This window comes from Blennius ocellaris (assembly GCF_963422515.1).
Source record: "Blennius ocellaris genome assembly, chromosome: 13".
NCBI classification, from domain to species: Eukaryota; Metazoa; Chordata; class Actinopteri; order Blenniiformes; family Blenniidae; genus Blennius; species Blennius ocellaris.
In genome coordinates this window covers 20,053,928-20,072,260 of record NC_137662.1, presented here as the reverse complement: position 1 = coordinate 20,072,260, position 18,333 = coordinate 20,053,928, and the positions used below count along the sequence as shown (strand labels likewise).

General features: G+C 40.0%; 1 protein-coding gene across 1 annotated transcript; it reads right to left on the bottom strand.

The window, feature by feature from the left end:
• Positions 1-697: 697 nt before the first annotated feature.
• On the bottom strand, positions 698-17,558 carry LOC308138367 (protein FAM13A-like; the record flags this gene model as incomplete). The annotated part of the gene is made up of 19 exons (XM_080507451.1): positions 698-1,200; positions 1,671-1,772; positions 1,893-2,113; positions 2,341-2,442; positions 2,552-2,635; positions 2,743-2,969; positions 3,760-3,841; positions 4,200-4,332; positions 4,577-4,820; positions 5,793-5,991; positions 7,795-7,858; positions 8,631-8,704; positions 8,903-9,011; positions 9,117-9,338; positions 12,625-12,746; positions 13,713-13,887; positions 16,231-16,411; positions 16,998-17,207; positions 17,351-17,558. 19 exons carry the CDS (start codon positions 17,556-17,558, stop codon positions 1,074-1,076), a joined length of 2,886 nt encoding a protein of 961 aa, XP_080363577.1. The 3' UTR covers positions 698-1,073.
• Between the last annotated feature and the right edge of the window lie 775 nt (positions 17,559-18,333).

The window sequence follows — 18,333 nt, the reverse complement described above, 5'->3', positions numbered from 1 at the left end:
GGTCTGTGCAGCATGAGTCTGAAAGGTGTCAGTACCTCGACCATAGCAACCTTTTCTGCAACATTCACTCTCATTTAGTTGTAGTCAGTGGGAAGAAAGAACCTTAAACTGTGTTTAGCAGAATAAATGTGAAAAAATATTTATTTTTATTGATACATTCATATATATATCTATATATAGATATATATAGATATATCTATATATATAGATAGCTATATAGAAAACTATATAAACCAGAAGTGCACAATGTCAAAAGCTCTGAACATTGTCAACAACGGCATTTAGGGGGGATTATACTTCATACAGGCAAGGGGGGGGGGGGGGGGGGCGCAAATTGAACAGCAGTTAGAAGTTGCACTATCATGCCTACGTTCGCCAACATTTACTGATATTCCGAAGTGAACATGTAAATCAAATGGTCACAATTTAGATTGACTATGAAATCCTTGATGCATATCATAGCACAATGTAGGACTAAAATAACAAACATGCACAAACACTGCAGGATTGTCTCACTGATTGCATTTTCGCTTACAAATTTTTGTTTTGCCAAGATAGCACTTAAAAAAAAGTATATATATATATATATATATGTGTATATATATATATATATATATATATATATATATATATATATATATATATATATATATATATATATATATATATATATATATATACATGATGCAGTTTCCACATCGAATATGGAGACAGTTCTCCAAACAGCAGTATTTTGGCAAGGAAAAGTGAGTTAAAAAAAAGTGCCATATCATATATAAAGTAATGGAACAAGTTATTACAGTTCTTTTATCCTTGACATCAATTTGTGCTCAATAACAAACACACGTGCTACATAAGATTTTTAGTCGGATGAGTTTGAATGGTTACGGATGCATTTTTAGGACATTGCAGTGATTCAGCCTTCTTCATTCTGATTGTCATTGACGTCCATCCATTTTCTTCTTGTAAAGTGCATCTACTTAATGAGCATGGCATGAAACGACCTTTTTTCTTTTTACATCCAGATAGGATCAAGTCCTGTTGAGGTGAAAGGGAGTCCCACTGTGAGCAGCTCAACTTGTCTTGGTTGAGTCGTGTTGTTTACTGAGCAGGGCCTCTAGTAGACGGAGCTTCGCTTTGAGGCTCTTATACTGGCAGTACTCCTCCGCCATTGGTCCCCGGTCCTCCTTCTGACAAGCCCTGTTAATGCAAAGAGGAGAAAAGATGCAAACTTTAGGCAAGACCTTTTTTTTTGTTCTTGTTGTAGTTTCCGAACAACCTGCAGCAGCTTCCATAACTGGTTGATAGTCCCTATGTTGCCTTACTCAGATAGCTTTGTACAGTGTGTATTGTAGACAAAAACTAAAACTGTATTTACTTTGGAAGGACTAACATGTACAGAACAAAGGATGTGTACAGTTCAGAGCAAACGTCTTATCTCTTCGTCTCTTTCCTGAGCTCTCTGTGCTGGATTAACGTTAAATGAGTGTGCATTACACTGTCGTACCATTACGATGGGATTTCTTTTGTGGATGTTTTTTTTTTTCTTTGTTTTTCACAAGGCATTGTTGAAAACCAAATGTTCCAAGTTTATTAAAAGACAAAAATAAAATTTTAAAGCTGAGTACTTTGGATGCGCTGTGTGTGTGGTTTGTGTGGGTCACGGTTACCGGCCAGTCTGCGTCTGGAAATGATCCTCGAACTCCCGCAGCGCCTGGTGAAGTCTCCGCTTCTCCGATCGAACCATCCTGAGATGATCCAGTAATTCTGATCTGCAAAGCCAGTTTGTTTTTTTATCATTTCAATTGTCTGTCATTATGTACAATAAATGTACCTCGACCATCATGCTATTGGGTGGAAAGCAAAAGACTATTTTTAGGTCCAGACTGTACCTGGAGGCTTCGTGTAGCGTTGCCATGGTGATAATCTGAGGCTGAAGGCTCCTCGCCTCATCTAGCGGAGACACCAGAGGCGTCTCAGACGTTTCCAGGCTGGAGAGACTTTGCGATTCTTCTGAGGAAACGTACGGGGGAAATTTTAACCAAAGAGGCTGCTGCTGCTGCTTGGGGCTTCGCTGTCTGGGGTGTTCTTCATCAGAGCCGTCCTCTTCCTCCTGCGCAGACACATCAATAAGCAGAGGAACCACAAGGCTGTCATATTAAATTCAAACATGAAACAGAAAAGTGTGAGAGATACTTTCGAACCTCTCAAATTCAGGTTCAGTGACGTCTTATCAAGGCATTCATTATTTTACTCATGCATCTCTTCTATCCGGCCACTGGAGGGCAGAGTAACCCTCCTCTACTCTTTTAAATAACTACTCCATGAATATGTACTTACAATAGTTGTAATGACAGTCGTGGCGACAGAAGAAAGCAGCTGCTTGAGAAGACGATAGCGATCGTAGAAGGGCTTCATCAAAGTTCGCTCCTGCCTCGTGCTCTGAATGAGAGCACAGAAACACAAGTTGACTTAATGATGATGAGAGGACAAGAAATACATTTTCGGGGGAATAACAGAAAAGTAAGCAATGAACGGAGGCTTTTCTCACCGGTCGCCCATGCAGACTCTCAAAGTAAAGCAAACACTTCTGCATGCTGGTTTTCTCCATACTCATCTGGAAATGGGACATCTCCTGTACAGACGAGGTGTCGGTCATTTTATCGGTCGGTGCAGCGTACAACATACCTGACACTTGTCCTTACCTAGTATTAAAGTCAACCAGCAGTGTTCAGTACAAACCTTGATGCTGTCAGGCAGCCCCAGCTCTCTTCTCCTCTCCTTCATCCTGTTAGCTATGGTGTTGACTGTGTCTTCCACGTTTGGTTTGGCGTTGCTGTTGTTGTTAAGCTGCTGCAGCTCAGATCCTGTCGGGACGGCCTCCCGTTGGTCTACATTGTTCCTGCGTGATTCTGCAGAGGAGGTGAGACTCTTCTGGCCCGATTCTTCTGACTGTCTGAGTTTCATCTCTACAAAACAGAAAACAGTATTTCAGAGATATAAGCTAGTACTGTATGGATTTAATGTCTGGTTGAAGTTTGGTATTATTTACATTGATGGTTTTGCAATCATGTCATTATAGTAAGAAAATGAAGTTATATTTTCTCCAGTATTGCATTGAAGTATGGGTTCAGGTACTTACATTTTAGTCTACTATTTATATTTTATGCTCCATAACAATCCTCCTTTACTATATTTATTTGTTGAGCAGATGTTTCAAATGTATCCTGCAACACTGTCAGGAGGCTCAACAACACATTGGACGACAGTGATTAAACCATCTTTAAAACTCAAATTAAACAGATTGAATCGAGTGTAAAACATTGAAAAACAGCAGTGGCAGTAAATTTGCACTGAAAAGTATAGACAGTTGTGATGCTTTGCTTATCCTATCAATTGTGCACTTTCAGATACAAATCTACAAGTATGTTTCAAGAAAAAGATTATTTGCTTTCAAAAGTTTAATTTTCAATCTCTTCCATGTATCAATGTGGGGATTTTTTTATAACTAGACCTAAAAAACACATTCAAGTTTTGACTTTAGGCTTCAGTAAAGTGCCTTTTAGAATGGGACTGCCTTCCTAACATGCAGCAAACACTGTCATATCAAGAGTGTAGTTGAATTTGAAGAAATCATCACAAAACAAAGTGAACATTCAGCACAGCAAAGATCAAAGATCTGAGAGAAGTAATATTGATTGAGGGAGGATGCTGCAGTCATTGATTTCTGTGAGTGTGTGAGTGGGTTATACAACTGACCTTTAAGCTGCTTGCGACTCTTGATGAGCTCCTTCATCAGTCTGGCCACTTCTGGATGTGCCGTCTTGTCATTATGGGCCGGCTGCAGAAAAGAAACCGGTGTCAACAACAGGACAGGGGTCTGTATCTCTATACCTGACCTGGAATGAGGAGTATTTATGTTGATGTGACACACACACACACACACACACACGCACGCACGCACGCACACACGGAGACATCCTTCTTCAGAGCCATTGTGGAACGACATGCAATTCCTTAAATTTTTCAGTAGAGGGAGTCCTTTGTCTGAGTCTGATGTTTGTGCCTTGCAAAACATCCATCACTTCAAAAATTACTCAACACTGTCAGCCATGCACTTATAAACCAAAAAACTAATTGAATGTCTCCTCAGTACTGAAAAAGTCTGTTAATATCAGAATATGATTCGCTCTATTCACCTTATAGTGCTTCTCCTGTTCAAAACGCTCCTCAAAACGTCTGATCCTCTTCCTCAACATGTGGATGTGTCTGTGGAGCGTTGAGATGGAAACAGAGCCTTCTTCCGGCTCAGAAAGGACACCAAATCGAGCCCTGGAGACAGAAAGTGTTTATGTCAACTTCCTGATTTACACATGCACTGATCTGTCACCTGAAATTATTCATCGCTCTATTGATGCAACATTACCACACTAACACCTCTTCTAGGTAACAAACACTTAAAAAAAAAAAAAAAAAACTCATTTGTTGCCCACGAATGTGGCAGAAAGATCAAGTCTGTGACAATCCCATGTATGAGTCACCTCCAATACAAGTAGTGACGAAACTGTTGCCTTACATGCGTATGTGCTGCGAGCATGGCGGAGATGGGGCCGCTTCAGGGTCCAGGTTGTAGCGCTGGCTGTGGGTGAGGCTGGGACAGCGAGGAGATGGGATGGGGCAGTCACTCGTCATAAAACGAGAGAGGAGTGGGCTGGCGTTGGGCCCCGGTGGGCTTGGCAGAGTGTCCTCTCCAGACAATCCATCACAGTACGTAGAGAGGACAGGACTGCACTCGGATAAAGGTGGGGATGACATTTGTACTGAAAGAGAGAGAAACAGGATCAAATATTAACAGATTGCTAGACTATGTTTGCAGAAATAAACATATTATGTTAGTTAACATTTAGAACTGTTTTAAGTTAAAACCATCACAGATTAAAAAAAATAAAAAATCATATTTGTGATTGTATTGAAAAGGAATTATTTTCACAGACAGAAAATATTACCCTATTTAATTCATTTTTTCAATTAAAAAAAGTGAAATATAATATAATCTTGGCCAGTGTTTTTATCACATATCATTAACATTTCATTGTGTTTTTTAGGACAGACTTAAAAAAAAAAAGGTCTAAGGAATTCTTAGGCAAAACCTGAGTGTTAAAATTGTGAGGCTCAAAATACTTTAATAAATGCCATATAAAGGCTAAATAAAGGATGAAATGATTGTAAATGAATGAGTGGATAAAAGACAAATCTCATAAAATGCTACTATGGAATATGTATACCTGTAACAAATACACCAAATGCAGCATGAATGAACAATATGGATTGAATTGATATTTTTTAAATTCCAATTAACATAAGTCCCTAATAATAAGATGTAGCAACACTCAAACCAGCGGCTATGAGGTGATGCAAGACAAACTGCTTCGTACCTCGGTGAGCTGCAACCCAACTTATCAAGAAAAGACACACCCAGCTCTGGGAAATAATGCCGCTCACACTTCGTTGTCAAGAGTTCCTGAACAATAAGGCATTGCAGGAATGAAGGCGCTTGGAGAGATGCCCAGTAAAAACTGATAATGAATGAAGCACTATTAATAGCACTGTATATACAATAGATATGAAGCCCTCTCACACTGACGAGGATTATGGCTTTCATTTTCAATGACGTGTGAGATGCTTTAAATAGTACAGTCATGGGGGTATAAATCACCACTTTTAAATCACTATATCCTTGGAAAATGTTTCTAACTGTGAGTTCAGAATGACAATTTTTATCAGTATCTTACCAGGCTGTGAGGAGTCGGCTGTGTGCCGATCCTGAGCGGGTGGCGACTGGAGGAGCAGCTTGTGGATCAAACACAGGCTCTGTGCTTCAGCAGTAAGAGGCTGTTGCAGAGCAGGTGGGCTACCTTGAACTTCGGGGTCCACTGTCGGTAGTGGTGGTCCCGAGTCAGCTTCTAGGGCTTGTAGCTGGAGGGAGGGGCTCTGGAAACAGAAGCAGAACATGGCCTCAGGGTTGCAGGCAGGATGGGGAAGCGGGATGTCAGGAAGAGTTGTATCTTCAGTGTTCCCTGGGAATTTCGATAAGTCCACTGTGGCAGAGAGTTGGAAGAAGAGGGTGAGTAGTTGCCTTCTCTTCCTGGGAATCCAAAATTCCAAAAGCTGTCCACAACTCTGTGAACAGGATGCTTGACAAGAGCAAAATAATCCTCACGAGGCGACTTTCCTGTGCCGTAGCTCCTCTCAGATGTTTGTGCAAGCAGAGAGCTGGTGAGCCAGCGAGCAGTCAATGACCTACACACGGATATTTCTGCCGGTCAGTGAGTCAGACCCCTAATAATCACCACAGTCCAGCATGGGATCTCTTTAATGTGCATGCTCCACTTCCAATAATAGCATCATGAGATTTTCAGACCATTTGAGCCGCGTAGTGAGTGTGTGTGAGTGTAAGAGAAACTAGGAAGAGAATCCGTAAATCCACATGGTGTTCCCTTGGACCGGCTTCTCAGACTCTTCTGTCGCTGCACTGCCTCCACATGGATTATTCATCATGCGTGGAAGAAAAGGGGCGGTGGCGGGAATACCGCTCATGTGGTTGCGTGTGGTGTGTGCGCACGAGAAGAGAGAGGTACTGCATATGGCGAGGCGTTTCCACAGCAACGTTGTCAGGCTGAGGTAAGGAGTCTATTTGATGGCGCTGTGGGGAGTCACGTTGCTTTTTGCCTCAGTGAACTGAGGGTGTTTGCGTGTGTGCGTGTGCCTATGTGGGTGGTGTCAAGAGAGGTACTAATAGGATTCAGAATTGTTTGGGACAATTTTAAGTTAATCTTAATGCTCTGGCACCACTATTGTGGTCAACGTCATTGAGCAGCATCAAATAGAGGCTCAGTTTTTTTCTTTCTCACCCTCCTCGCTTCTTCATTCATAAAAAAAAAAAAACACAGCTTTGTGCGTCACACAGAGGAGGTGGAAGGATAGAAGGGGAGGGGAAGGAGTGGAGCTATTATTACTGAAGCGAAACACCCACAGGCAGGCAACCTCACACCTACAAATACACACACACAGGTGTAAACAATACACACAGACACTCCTTGCGCACAATCACTGGAGGTATCAGCCACCCCGGTGTCTCAGACACCCTGCATTCCATTTGCGTATCTAAAAAGACCGGGAGGAAGGAGAACGTACGTCACAGCTGGTGACCCTGCCTCTGCAATCAGTGCAGCCATCAGGAGGAACACGACATCCTCCTCCTTCTCCTCCTCTCCTCTCAAGACAGACAGCATAACCACTGATTCAATCTTAGTCACAATAAGACGTTCTGACACACACAACAATGTGGGCATCAAAAGTGTTTACAAATGACACATATGGAGAAGTAATCCATGTGTTATATATTTCATCACGATACATACAAGCAACATTTTTAGACAGGATCTTTAGGAAAAGTTGAGACATAGTCTGAGGAAAAATATGTCCAGCTGCATTTTCTCTTTAAAACTTTAGTCTTGACCGAAAAAAATCTGAGATGAACTCAAAAAAAAAACTTCTGGCCTCTGATTCTCTCTGTCCGCAGTGGGTTTCTAAGTGCATTAGTGCATTACATTTGGTTAGCCTGCAGGTCTGAGGCTTACCTTTTACTTCACTGTCTTTAAAGCACTTTGGTAAATATTTGTTATTTTCAAATGTGCACTAAAAATAAATTCACTCCACAGAAACTCAGACTGACTTATAACAGAATAGCTGCAGGGTCATGAATGAGTAGAATTTAAATGGGAGCCAGTTTACCTTCAAGTCCGGCTCTTTGGGTTTGTCCTTTGCCTTCTCTTTGTACTCTCTGCAGCATGGCACACTGGAAAACAAAATCATCTCAACAACTGCTAAATATGCAGTACAACTCTTTGAAATAAATGAACATAAATCAATTAAAATATTTCTGTAACCACTTTGTTTTTATGTGCTTGTTCACAGTCCATGTGGCTTTACCGCTGTACTGTAGAGTCATGCTTTCTCTATGTTTTAATCAATGCTGTATTAGATCTGCTTACACACACACAGCAGAATGTGAGGCCTCCACTGTAGCTCTGTGGCCAGGAGGCATCTGGCACTGTCATTAGGGTTAGGTCTGACATTAATGAGACATGAGTGAGATAACTTGTCCTCTCACTCTGTGAAGGGGGTGCAAACCAAAACTCTGCATGCTACTGTGCTCGGTCAATCTGATCTAGCTAGTTGGTCTGCTCCACGTGAGGCCCTGTGGCAAGGCAGTGCTATTTGGACTGGAATCATATCAAAAGCATGACTGGGAGCAGCACACTGCTCCCATAACCTACTTTCTACTTAACTGTGGGACGCAGAGATGAAATGAGCTAAGATGAACAAAAACAACTTATAGCAAGAAACTAGAGAGAATTCAAGCTGACCTTCATGAACTGCGACAATATCACAAGCGCTACTTCTTTCAGGGTTTTGCTGTTAGAATCCTAAAAATGTGTTGCCAATATGTGAGTCTCCAACAAACTCTATGGACAAGGAGTTAAACTAATAAAGAACATGGTACAAATAAACATCACTGCAACAAGAGACAATCTTATATGGTTCTTAAGAAGAGTCTTTCTTCTCACCTTTCTTTGCTGTGTGTTTGGGTATTTTCATTTGCTGTATCGCTCTCTGATTTCTGCCCTGGGTCAGTAGAAGTCTGAAAAACCAGTACATATCATATGACCTTCGAAACACTCCATCCATCCATCCATCCACCCATCTGCTCATCATATAGTTTCACAAGCTCGGGTCGTGTGTATTGGTCGTGTGAATGCACACAAAATAAAAGTGAGGCAAAATAAAGTTTAAATATGAAAACAAGAACACAACAGCTACGATCAATGGTTGTGCACACCGTGGAAAAGTTATCTTTGATGGAAAAGAAAGAGGCCTTTCTATCCTTTTCCATGTCCACTTCTTCCTTGTCTCTCTTTGTTGATGTGGAATTGAGTTGTAAATATGTCCTGTTGATTAAAAAACAACAACAAAAAAATGAATTAAACGGTGCACAAAATCCAAAATGAATAGTGATTTGTCAGTAACATGACACTGATATGACTGGTGCTTACCCTTGGGTGGTACAATCCGCCTCCAACGGCTCCCCCCGGACACTCTGAGATGGTCTGCTCGACGAATGTTTCTCTGGCCCCGGGTCAGTGGGGCAAAAGAGCACACAGCCTGTCTCCACGGTTTCACTGCTCTCCTCCAGAGCCTTCTGGTCTGAAATCAGCTTTTGAATGTCAGTGCTGACGTCACAGCTGGTTTCACAAGCCTGCGCGGGCGCGTCAGGGCTGTGAAGATTTTATAACAAGAGAAACAATGCACTAAGTTAAAAAAGAGGTGGTCAAGGGAGGAGGTTCATAAAACAAATCAATTTTGGCAAATTGCGTATACAAAAGTCATATTTGAGGATAAAATCAAATCAAAAGAACAATCCCAAATTATTTTACTATGTTTTTTTGTTGTTTTTTTTAGATGCGAGTGCTTTGTAAGCTCTATTATGAAAATTTCCATATTTTTCCAAATTTTTTATCTATCACCCATCAAGCTGCTACACCACTTGATCCAGTTTATAATGACGGGGCGCTGGAGCTCACAGCTGATTGTGGATGAAGGCAGGATACAGGTCATCAGAGTGTAAGCACAGTGCAAGCACAGAGAGGCCGACTAATATACACCCTCATATCCACATCCACATCTACAGGCCATTTCGAAGTCCTGAAATAACCTCAAACAGATATTTGGGGACTGTTGGATGAAATCTGGAGGACCTGGAGAAAAAAACCAAAGTACACACAGAAATGCCCAAAAATCCAGACTAGGGGATGACATCACTCCCTTTAACCAATGTAAGGCACTATGTGAGGTTTTTCCCACTTTATACATCATTTCAAATGCATAGTGAGCTTTTCAAAAACCTAACAAGGAATTAAAATATATCAATGCATCGCTCAATAAATAAATACACACTGATGCACCTTGTGCATTCAAGCTGGTGTACAAATTCTATATGCAAAAGATGAAAGAAATAATTGACTTTGAGATGAATATTAGAAGTGTGATGTAAGTGGAGTATAGTGTTTATGAATTACAAAACTGGTGGTCTCTGAGGGAAAACAAACATCCAGGTCATAATTGCTTCACAATGAGCCACTTGCAAAAGGAACAATAAACTGATCTGCAAGATGTTGTGCTTTCATAATTCCTTCAAAAACATCTTAACAGAGCAGATTCAGAAAAAATAAATCACATGTCACCAATTATAATACTCACAAATAAACAATACCGTTCTTTGCCGATAGATACAAGCACACTATTAATATATTTGACGTATTAATGAGCCTCTTGTATTGTAAAGTAAGCTGCCGCTCTCCTTTGGCTCTAGGTAGAGCTGGCTTTAGCTCACTCACTTGTGAAGGACTGTCGCTCCATGGTTGTTGTCACTGATGCTGAAGCAGACGAGGCAAGAAAACATCCTTCGCACAAAAAAAATAAAAAATCCTGAACTTGCAGCAGCCTAGCATTCAGATTACATGTGACAGACAGCAACTTGCCACTTCAGAACAATGGCAGTAAACCAAAGGCATACAGCCAAGAGAGCGCAAACGATAAGTACTTTAATGGTCGTGAGTGACACCCGCAGGCAGAGAGCTGGCCCACCCCCTTCCATTACCCATGACCATACACACACTGGCACACAAGGGTCCACAGAGACAGACAAAAATATGAATTCATGTACAGAAGCAGTTGGTCATATTTAAGCTTGACAATGCCAGCTCTGATGCTGCGTTGTGGATGAAGTAGGCCAAAGAGCTCAACACAAGAGAGAACCTAGAAACTGACCAAAAACACAAAACTAATAAAGATTTAGACACCAAACAGATTGTTCACTGTTCATGAGTCATATTTCCTTAATCCATCCAAAAACTATAACCTTGGTGAAAAGATTATTAAATTAACTACAAAGTAACAAGTGATTCTTGGCCTAGATATTTAGATTTGCCCTAAAAAAAAGAACATGTGAATTGACTGGCCCACATGTCCATCTACTGGAATATATTATTGAGGTTTTCTTTTGGAATCAAAGTAAATGGTTAGAGACAGAAAACAGACTATATATACAAAATCATTTGTACATATAGTTACACTACAATCAAGGACGTTAATGACATACATAAAAAGCCAAACATGGCAAGAAAAGAACACAACGTTTGGAGAAAGCTCAGCATAAGCTATGATCAAAACAGTCCAGTGCTTTAAAATAAACACTTTCAATTTGCACTGATACAGAGGAAGAGTGGTGTACCGTTGATTTCAGACAATATATTAGGTGTAGAAAGCAACAAACTTGTTAAAATGACGCAGCATCTAAAATGCCCGCAGAACAGATGAGAGTGGGAAGCTGTTGGTGAAAAATGTTTGATATTTGTTTGCTCTGTGAGAAGCTGAAAGATAAACACAAACCGTAGAACAACACGAAGCGGGCCCAGTATATCCTCTTATTGGAGGTTGTGTCTGAAAGGTCTTCGAGTTTAAAGATGTAGGTGGAGCATCCCCACGTGTCCACGCTGTATGCAATGCACTTGAGACGACGCAACTGCGTGGGACACCTAATCCTTTTTTTATTAAAGAAAAACAAAGTTCACATTGAAACCTCTGTTCTATAAAAAGTTCACTGAATCCTGCTCTAGACAAAATGAATATAATGCAATGTTGCTTGGACTTTTGAAAAGGGAAAGTCATTTGGAAGGTAAAGCCACTGTGTTGATTCCAACTGTCTGCTGTGTCAGGAGGGCAAGACGCGTTTATACACAAAATACAGATTTCACACCCAGCTCTTTGGCGACATCTTAAAATGACTGAACATAATAGACTGGTTGCAAGAGAAAACACAACGAAACAGTCAAACTCACAGTCCCAACTGTACAAGGAGAGCAGGCAAACGGTATCTTCAAGTAACCAAAATGAAATAAATTTTAAACAACTTCTCACCTTTCAATGTCAACTGGTATGGATTAGTGAAACTAAATAGAAAGTTTCTTTCCTGCAATATTGTGTTATACTTCTCTGAAACAAATTTTGATGCTCGACTGAGGATCCATGATGTCTTTTAACATCATTTAAGAAACGCTCCAGTGTTAAAACTAAAAAGAGTTCTCATAAATATAACTATGAAATACAATTGAACATCTTTTCCGTGTTAATAACAACAAAGACCATCAAAGATCAACTGTCATTTTTTCAGAATGATGCTTCAACATCCACTCCACCAGTGACACACCCGTCAACCTGACCACTCGCTGAATGATGCAGACGAGAGAGGTCAGCTCCTCATTAATCCCCTGGGTAAGATATTTAAAGGTAGGGCTTAGTGACAATTTTAATGTGCTTTAAGACAGCAGAGCACAGTCAGACAGGCAGCTGTGTGGTTACTAATGAGTCAGTTATAGTGACAATCACTCAGGACTGTCCCACTCATTCATACACACAGACAAGAATTCATGGATGTCATTTTATTCTGTACTCACCACAAAGCGACATTTTGTGCAGTATGACAACTTTAGATGGTGACCGTACCTGATGAGTGCCGGCTGATTCTGTGCCACTTGTTCAAAGGTGCAAACTGATGTGGCTGAGGTAGTCTGGTCCTCCAGCCGGCCCACGCCGCTACGCTCTGACTGACAGCTGCTGGGTCGGACCTGCCAACATGACAAGTGAGGACACATGAGCACAGGGTCAAAATAAACAACAACAACATAAAAGCATTCTACAGAAATAACTTTAAGTGTACATGGTAAATTTTGAAAAAATAGGGAAAAACTCCTCAATTCAAACACACAAGACTCCAAGGTTGACTATTTGGTATCCAATATATTGATTTTCAGAATAAAAAATCCTCCAGATTCATAATCATGATCTTATTATAGATTCATGAAAAACAACCATTTCTGTAATGTAGCAGAAAAATTTACATTTTTCCTTGATAAGCAGATGTTGTTTTGCATATTCCTTTGAGGACACAACTTCCATACATCCATCTTCGAGACCGTTTTATCCAACTCGGTGTCTGATAGGGTTGATCCCAGCTCCACACAGTAATATTACATATGACCACTATTTTTCTTTATCCGTCTTTCATTTATCTTCTTAAACAGTTCTCTGTTCATGCTTAATGTAATTAATTTTAGTCTATTGCTTTATTTATTGCTTGTGTCCTCATGTCTCGCCTGACTTTTTTATGTTTGTGTGTTTTTACTGTCAAAGCACTTTGTGAGCACTGTTCTTAAAGTTGGTATATAAATAAAAGTTATTATTACAACTGTTTTCCAGATGCATTGTTTGTTTGTTTGTTTATGTGGCATCTTTCTTTTTTAATTCTTTCACTTTTGTGTTCAATTTGGAATTTAAAACAAAAAATAAAACTTAAATTGCAGAAAACCGACATATATATAGTATAATATAACATTACTATCTAACAAAGTTATTTCCATTTAATGCCTTCTTTTGCAGCAAACTAAATATGTTTCCTGATATCCAGACAATCTGCATACAGCCTGATAAATTGTTTTATTTGATAACGAGGGCCTGGATTGGATCAGTTACTGCAAAATTGCTGTGGTGAAGACACATTAAAATGTGAAAAAAAGACGGATCATGCAATTTACCTGAAAGTGTGAAAGAGATGAGAGAGAAGGAGGAGGGGGTGAAGAGGAGGCGAGTGATGAGTCCACTGAGTCCTGTGTCAGGCATGGCAGCAGGACAATGTGGTTCCTCAGAAGATGGAGCAGCAGGGCGTTACACACACTCTGATCCTCCAGCATCCTGGGTCCTGTTGGTACACTGTGTGGAGAGGAGAAAGAGGAACAACACAATGTCAAACGTACTATAGTATTCTCCATTATGTCTCCATACATAACCATAGAGGAGAAGGGGTCCACCTAGTGGACGGAGGCATACACAGCAGTAAACTGACATGACCTGACCACACAGGAAAATGAGGTTTCTACTGGAACCGATAAACAACTATACAGGCAACACCTGCAAAGCTTGGCAATGTCAACAACTTCTCCTCTGAATACCAGAGACGTCAAACATCTTACATGTGAGAGACGGATATTGCCACCTGACCAAAATAGAAGGTCTTCACGTGCTGCAATGTGTTTGAAATGCGCCTCGCTGTCATTAACATCCTCCACTCTGACCTTTTTTAGGTTTCATCCAGTTGCACGCATGGTGCTTGAAGGTTAATGCGGCATACACCCGACAGACAGAATGTGAGAAGTGTGAGTATTAATAGAGGCGTGTTTACAGAGAGAGCCGGTCAGTTGGGGATGATGGGACATGAGTAGTCTGTCACATGAATTATGTAACCGATACATAGGATGGGAACAGGCTGTTCATGAAGGGGTCTGGGTGACAAATATGGATGAGTAATATGGGCCAATGCTGGCAGAGAGGCTGTCACATATGGTGCATGAGACGAACATGTGCTACAATGTCTGTCAGGCCAAGACATTAAAACATCCAAATGGTGGGAATAAAATGAGAACCATTAAGTCTGACCAAAAAAAAAAGTGGGGAAAAAAAATCAAAAAGAGGAACATCATTTTAGTTAAAAAGTTTAAAGTACTTGAGAGAACGGGGGTTAAAAATATCTGAGGGTCTTTTCTGAACATTAAGTTTTATCCTTTACATTTTCAAGAAGAAATCTCTAAAATACATAGCTATTTATGGTAAAGCCATTTGTTTTTAAAACACACTCTTTTGGATTAAACAGCTCTGACACACATAATTAGTAAATTCAACAAACAATTGTATGTATCAATGGAGATTCATTATATGACCTGGCATATTACAGTTAGTTTATTTGACAAAAGCACAATGGAGATAAACTGAATTCATAAATCAAGCTTATTACAATATTACTCCTGGTCTTAAAAAAAAAAATCTGAATGTTTTAGCCTCAAAATAAATCTCAGATCTTCTGTTAAATCACAAGACATCAAGAGATCTGGATCAAACCTGCTTTCAGTTCCCAGACTCAAAATCAAACAAGCAGAGTCTGCTTTTAGTTTATATGCGCCAAATATTTAAAACAAACTCCCTGAAACTTGTAGGGCAGCATGAACTTGTTCTTTTTAAAAGCAAGCTGAGGAAGCTTCTGTCTGCTGCTGCTGCTGCTGCGGCCTTTCCTTGAATGTTTTCTGTTTTAGTGTCTTTGTGCTCGTGTTTATCTTTTCTTTTCTTTATCTTTATCTTTCTCTCTTTATAAAAGTTTTTTCAGGTAAACCCCTTTGAATTATATTGTTGCTGAAATGTGCTATACAAATAAAGCTGTCTCGCCTTACTTTATACACCAGATATTTTAAACCAACAAAATACATCTGGGATGAAAGGGGCTTTGTTTTTTATTTCCTGTGGATCCCGATAGCCATGAATGATATCTGACAATATGAAAAACAGTACGAGTTCAAGCAAACAACCAAAAATGTCTACTGCTACTCGACTATTGCTCTGGTATGGTTCCGTCTGTCTATGGGCGGGTTATCCAAACACACATCTAATTATAATGCGACGTAGATACATTTTAGTACAGTTTATTCCACTCTAATCGTCTTCAGTGACCCATTCTCACATTTGTCAGTTCCTCTATTTCTGTTTTCATTCCTGCGGAACTCGAAGCAGAAACAACAAGCCATTTTCCAACTCTGTGAAGTTACCACTTTTCCAGACATCTGCTGCCAAATAACAGCCACTGTCTCCTCCAGCGACAACGATATGATATTTCCTTCCAGAATTACAGAAATAAATGGTGTGAGTTGAACCACATTCCATTGACATGCCGTTAACTTTCTAGGAACTCATCAGTGACAGCAGTTCAAAGGCTGCTGACTAAGTATAATAAGTTCTTTCTACACTGACAGAAACTTACACAACAACGCGCGTTGTGTCTCCCAGAGGAGTCTTTGTTTATAGTGATGACTGAGCTCTGTAAACAGGAAGGGAGAAACACCCGGTAAAATGCTGATGACTTCTGTTAGAACTGTCTGAACGTCTGTGTGCCATGCTCTGTGGTATTAGCCACAATCCACACCCATTTCCTTTCAGGGAGAAACTCCTTCTGCGCAAAAAAGGAAGGTTGATAATGAAGATTTCAACGTGGCATTAATAACCGTAGCTTACTGGAAGATGCAGGGCCCAAAGATAGTTGCCAGATTTTCCACAGGCATGTGATTTGATTGGCTGTCAGCGGCCACTCTGGACAGAAAGTGGATGAGGTAGGACAAAATGATGGCGCTGTTATTGGGGAAGTGGCAAAGATTTTCTCTCAGACTCTGATTCATCGCCGTGACATCCGCTGATCCTGAAAATAAGCATATTGAAAGGAAAATGTTTCATAATTTCAGAAAATAACACACTCACCACAATGTATTATATAGGTTGAAATTCAAATTTCACAATAGCAATTTTAAATTTCAATTCGAAATAGTTTCAAAGTGAAATATTGTTGTTGTTTTTTTTTACATGATCAACATTTTCTTACACTGATTTTATCACATGCTATACACTCGACCATCATTTTTAATGCACTTGAAAACAGGTAAGTTGCTTGAAGCTTTTGATAAAACTTGCCAGTCAATTTGTGGATTTAAAGCTGTCTTGGCTGTTTCTGCTTCTTTACATAATCCCAGACTGACTGTTAAGATCTGGGCTCTTTGGGGTCATGCCATCTGTTGTAGGATTGCTTGTTCTTTGTCCAGCCATGTGTCTATGGCCTAATGAGACGGAGCCATATGAAGGACACCCATATAGGCACGGGAGGTTTCAGTATTTGCATTCAATATCATAAAAATATCTTCACTTTACTATTATTGGTGTGTTCACAAAGTCATTTTGAGTAGGGGAATTAACTCAGTTTATCCCAGGAAGCCTATTTGACTTCCAAGTACCTGTTAGGCTCTGAGCAAGCTGTTTCCGCTGGGGTTCGGGAACTATGGGGACAGGTAGCTCCCGCAGAAAGAGCTTGAGGAGTGAGGCCACTGTGGGAACGTCTCCCTCTTGCTCCAGGTCCACCCGTTCTCCATGGTCCCACCGCTGCCTTAGCTGCCTGGTCCGCACCACAGACCCACACAGGCGAAACAGACCTCTATGGTGCAATCCTATGACAAAAGGAACAAATTCAGCCTGTAAATATACGCACATGATGTTTAAGTATAAAGGTGGCACTGCGAGGGTACAAGACAAATTTAAAAGACATAGTTTATGAAGGGTAAATTAAGAAGTGACGTTATGCCTCATTTACCATTCCTGTCCAGGAACTCCACCATGTCTCTCAGTACAACGGGTATTCCATGCACCATCTGTCCATGCATTTGCAGTGTTTCCAAAGCAACTCCAAACACACACGTGGATGTCAGTTCAGGCTCTGAAACCAAGGCGGGAGCAACGGGCTCTGGGCTGACCTTAGCACTGGGCCTCAGGATTCTCACTGAAGTTGCATCACTCTGCATGCAATGAGAAATAAATTATTCTTCAACTTAAAAAAAATAAACAATTATGAAAAGGGAAATGTTGGTCTGGCATTTCACTTTTTAATAATTTGATGTTATATTTTAAAAATAACCCAGAAACTTCAAATTGTATTGATAATAGTTACTTAGAATAGAATAGAATAGAATAGAATAGAATAGAATGATGAAATCAAAGGTGCTGCTCCCTTTGTGCTTCAAAATAAAATGAATAAAGTGGACAAATTGTCAACACAATATAAATACATGAATACAAGGTGTAGAAAGGTAGACAGATTACACACTTAACACAAAATATGAGCGAACATGAAGCAGGATTGCATGTGATGGAGGTTAAAACACAAAGGTCCAGGTCATTTGTCATAGAATGATCTGATGGTCTACATATATAGTCTATATTATTATAGATTCTACTAGTATTGTTTTATTGGGCAGAGTATTAAAAAATATTCCTCAGTAGCAACAGGTGGTTCAGAGTAGAAATGGGAGCTTTATTTATTCCAATTACTTACTTAAAATGCAAATAGTAACCCTAGTTGAGCATGGGAACGTGTGAAAATAACCACAACATACTGTAAAACCTGCATATTTTATCAATTAAAAAAGGAAAATACTGTAGTGGATACTATGGATTCTTGATGTTAAATATTTAAGATGATTTTCTTTTTTTTTTAATTAGTGGAAGAAATTCACCTTTAACTGCAGTGTCAGGAATTAACTAGTACAATAATCATTATTTCAAAGTACCAAGTTAGAG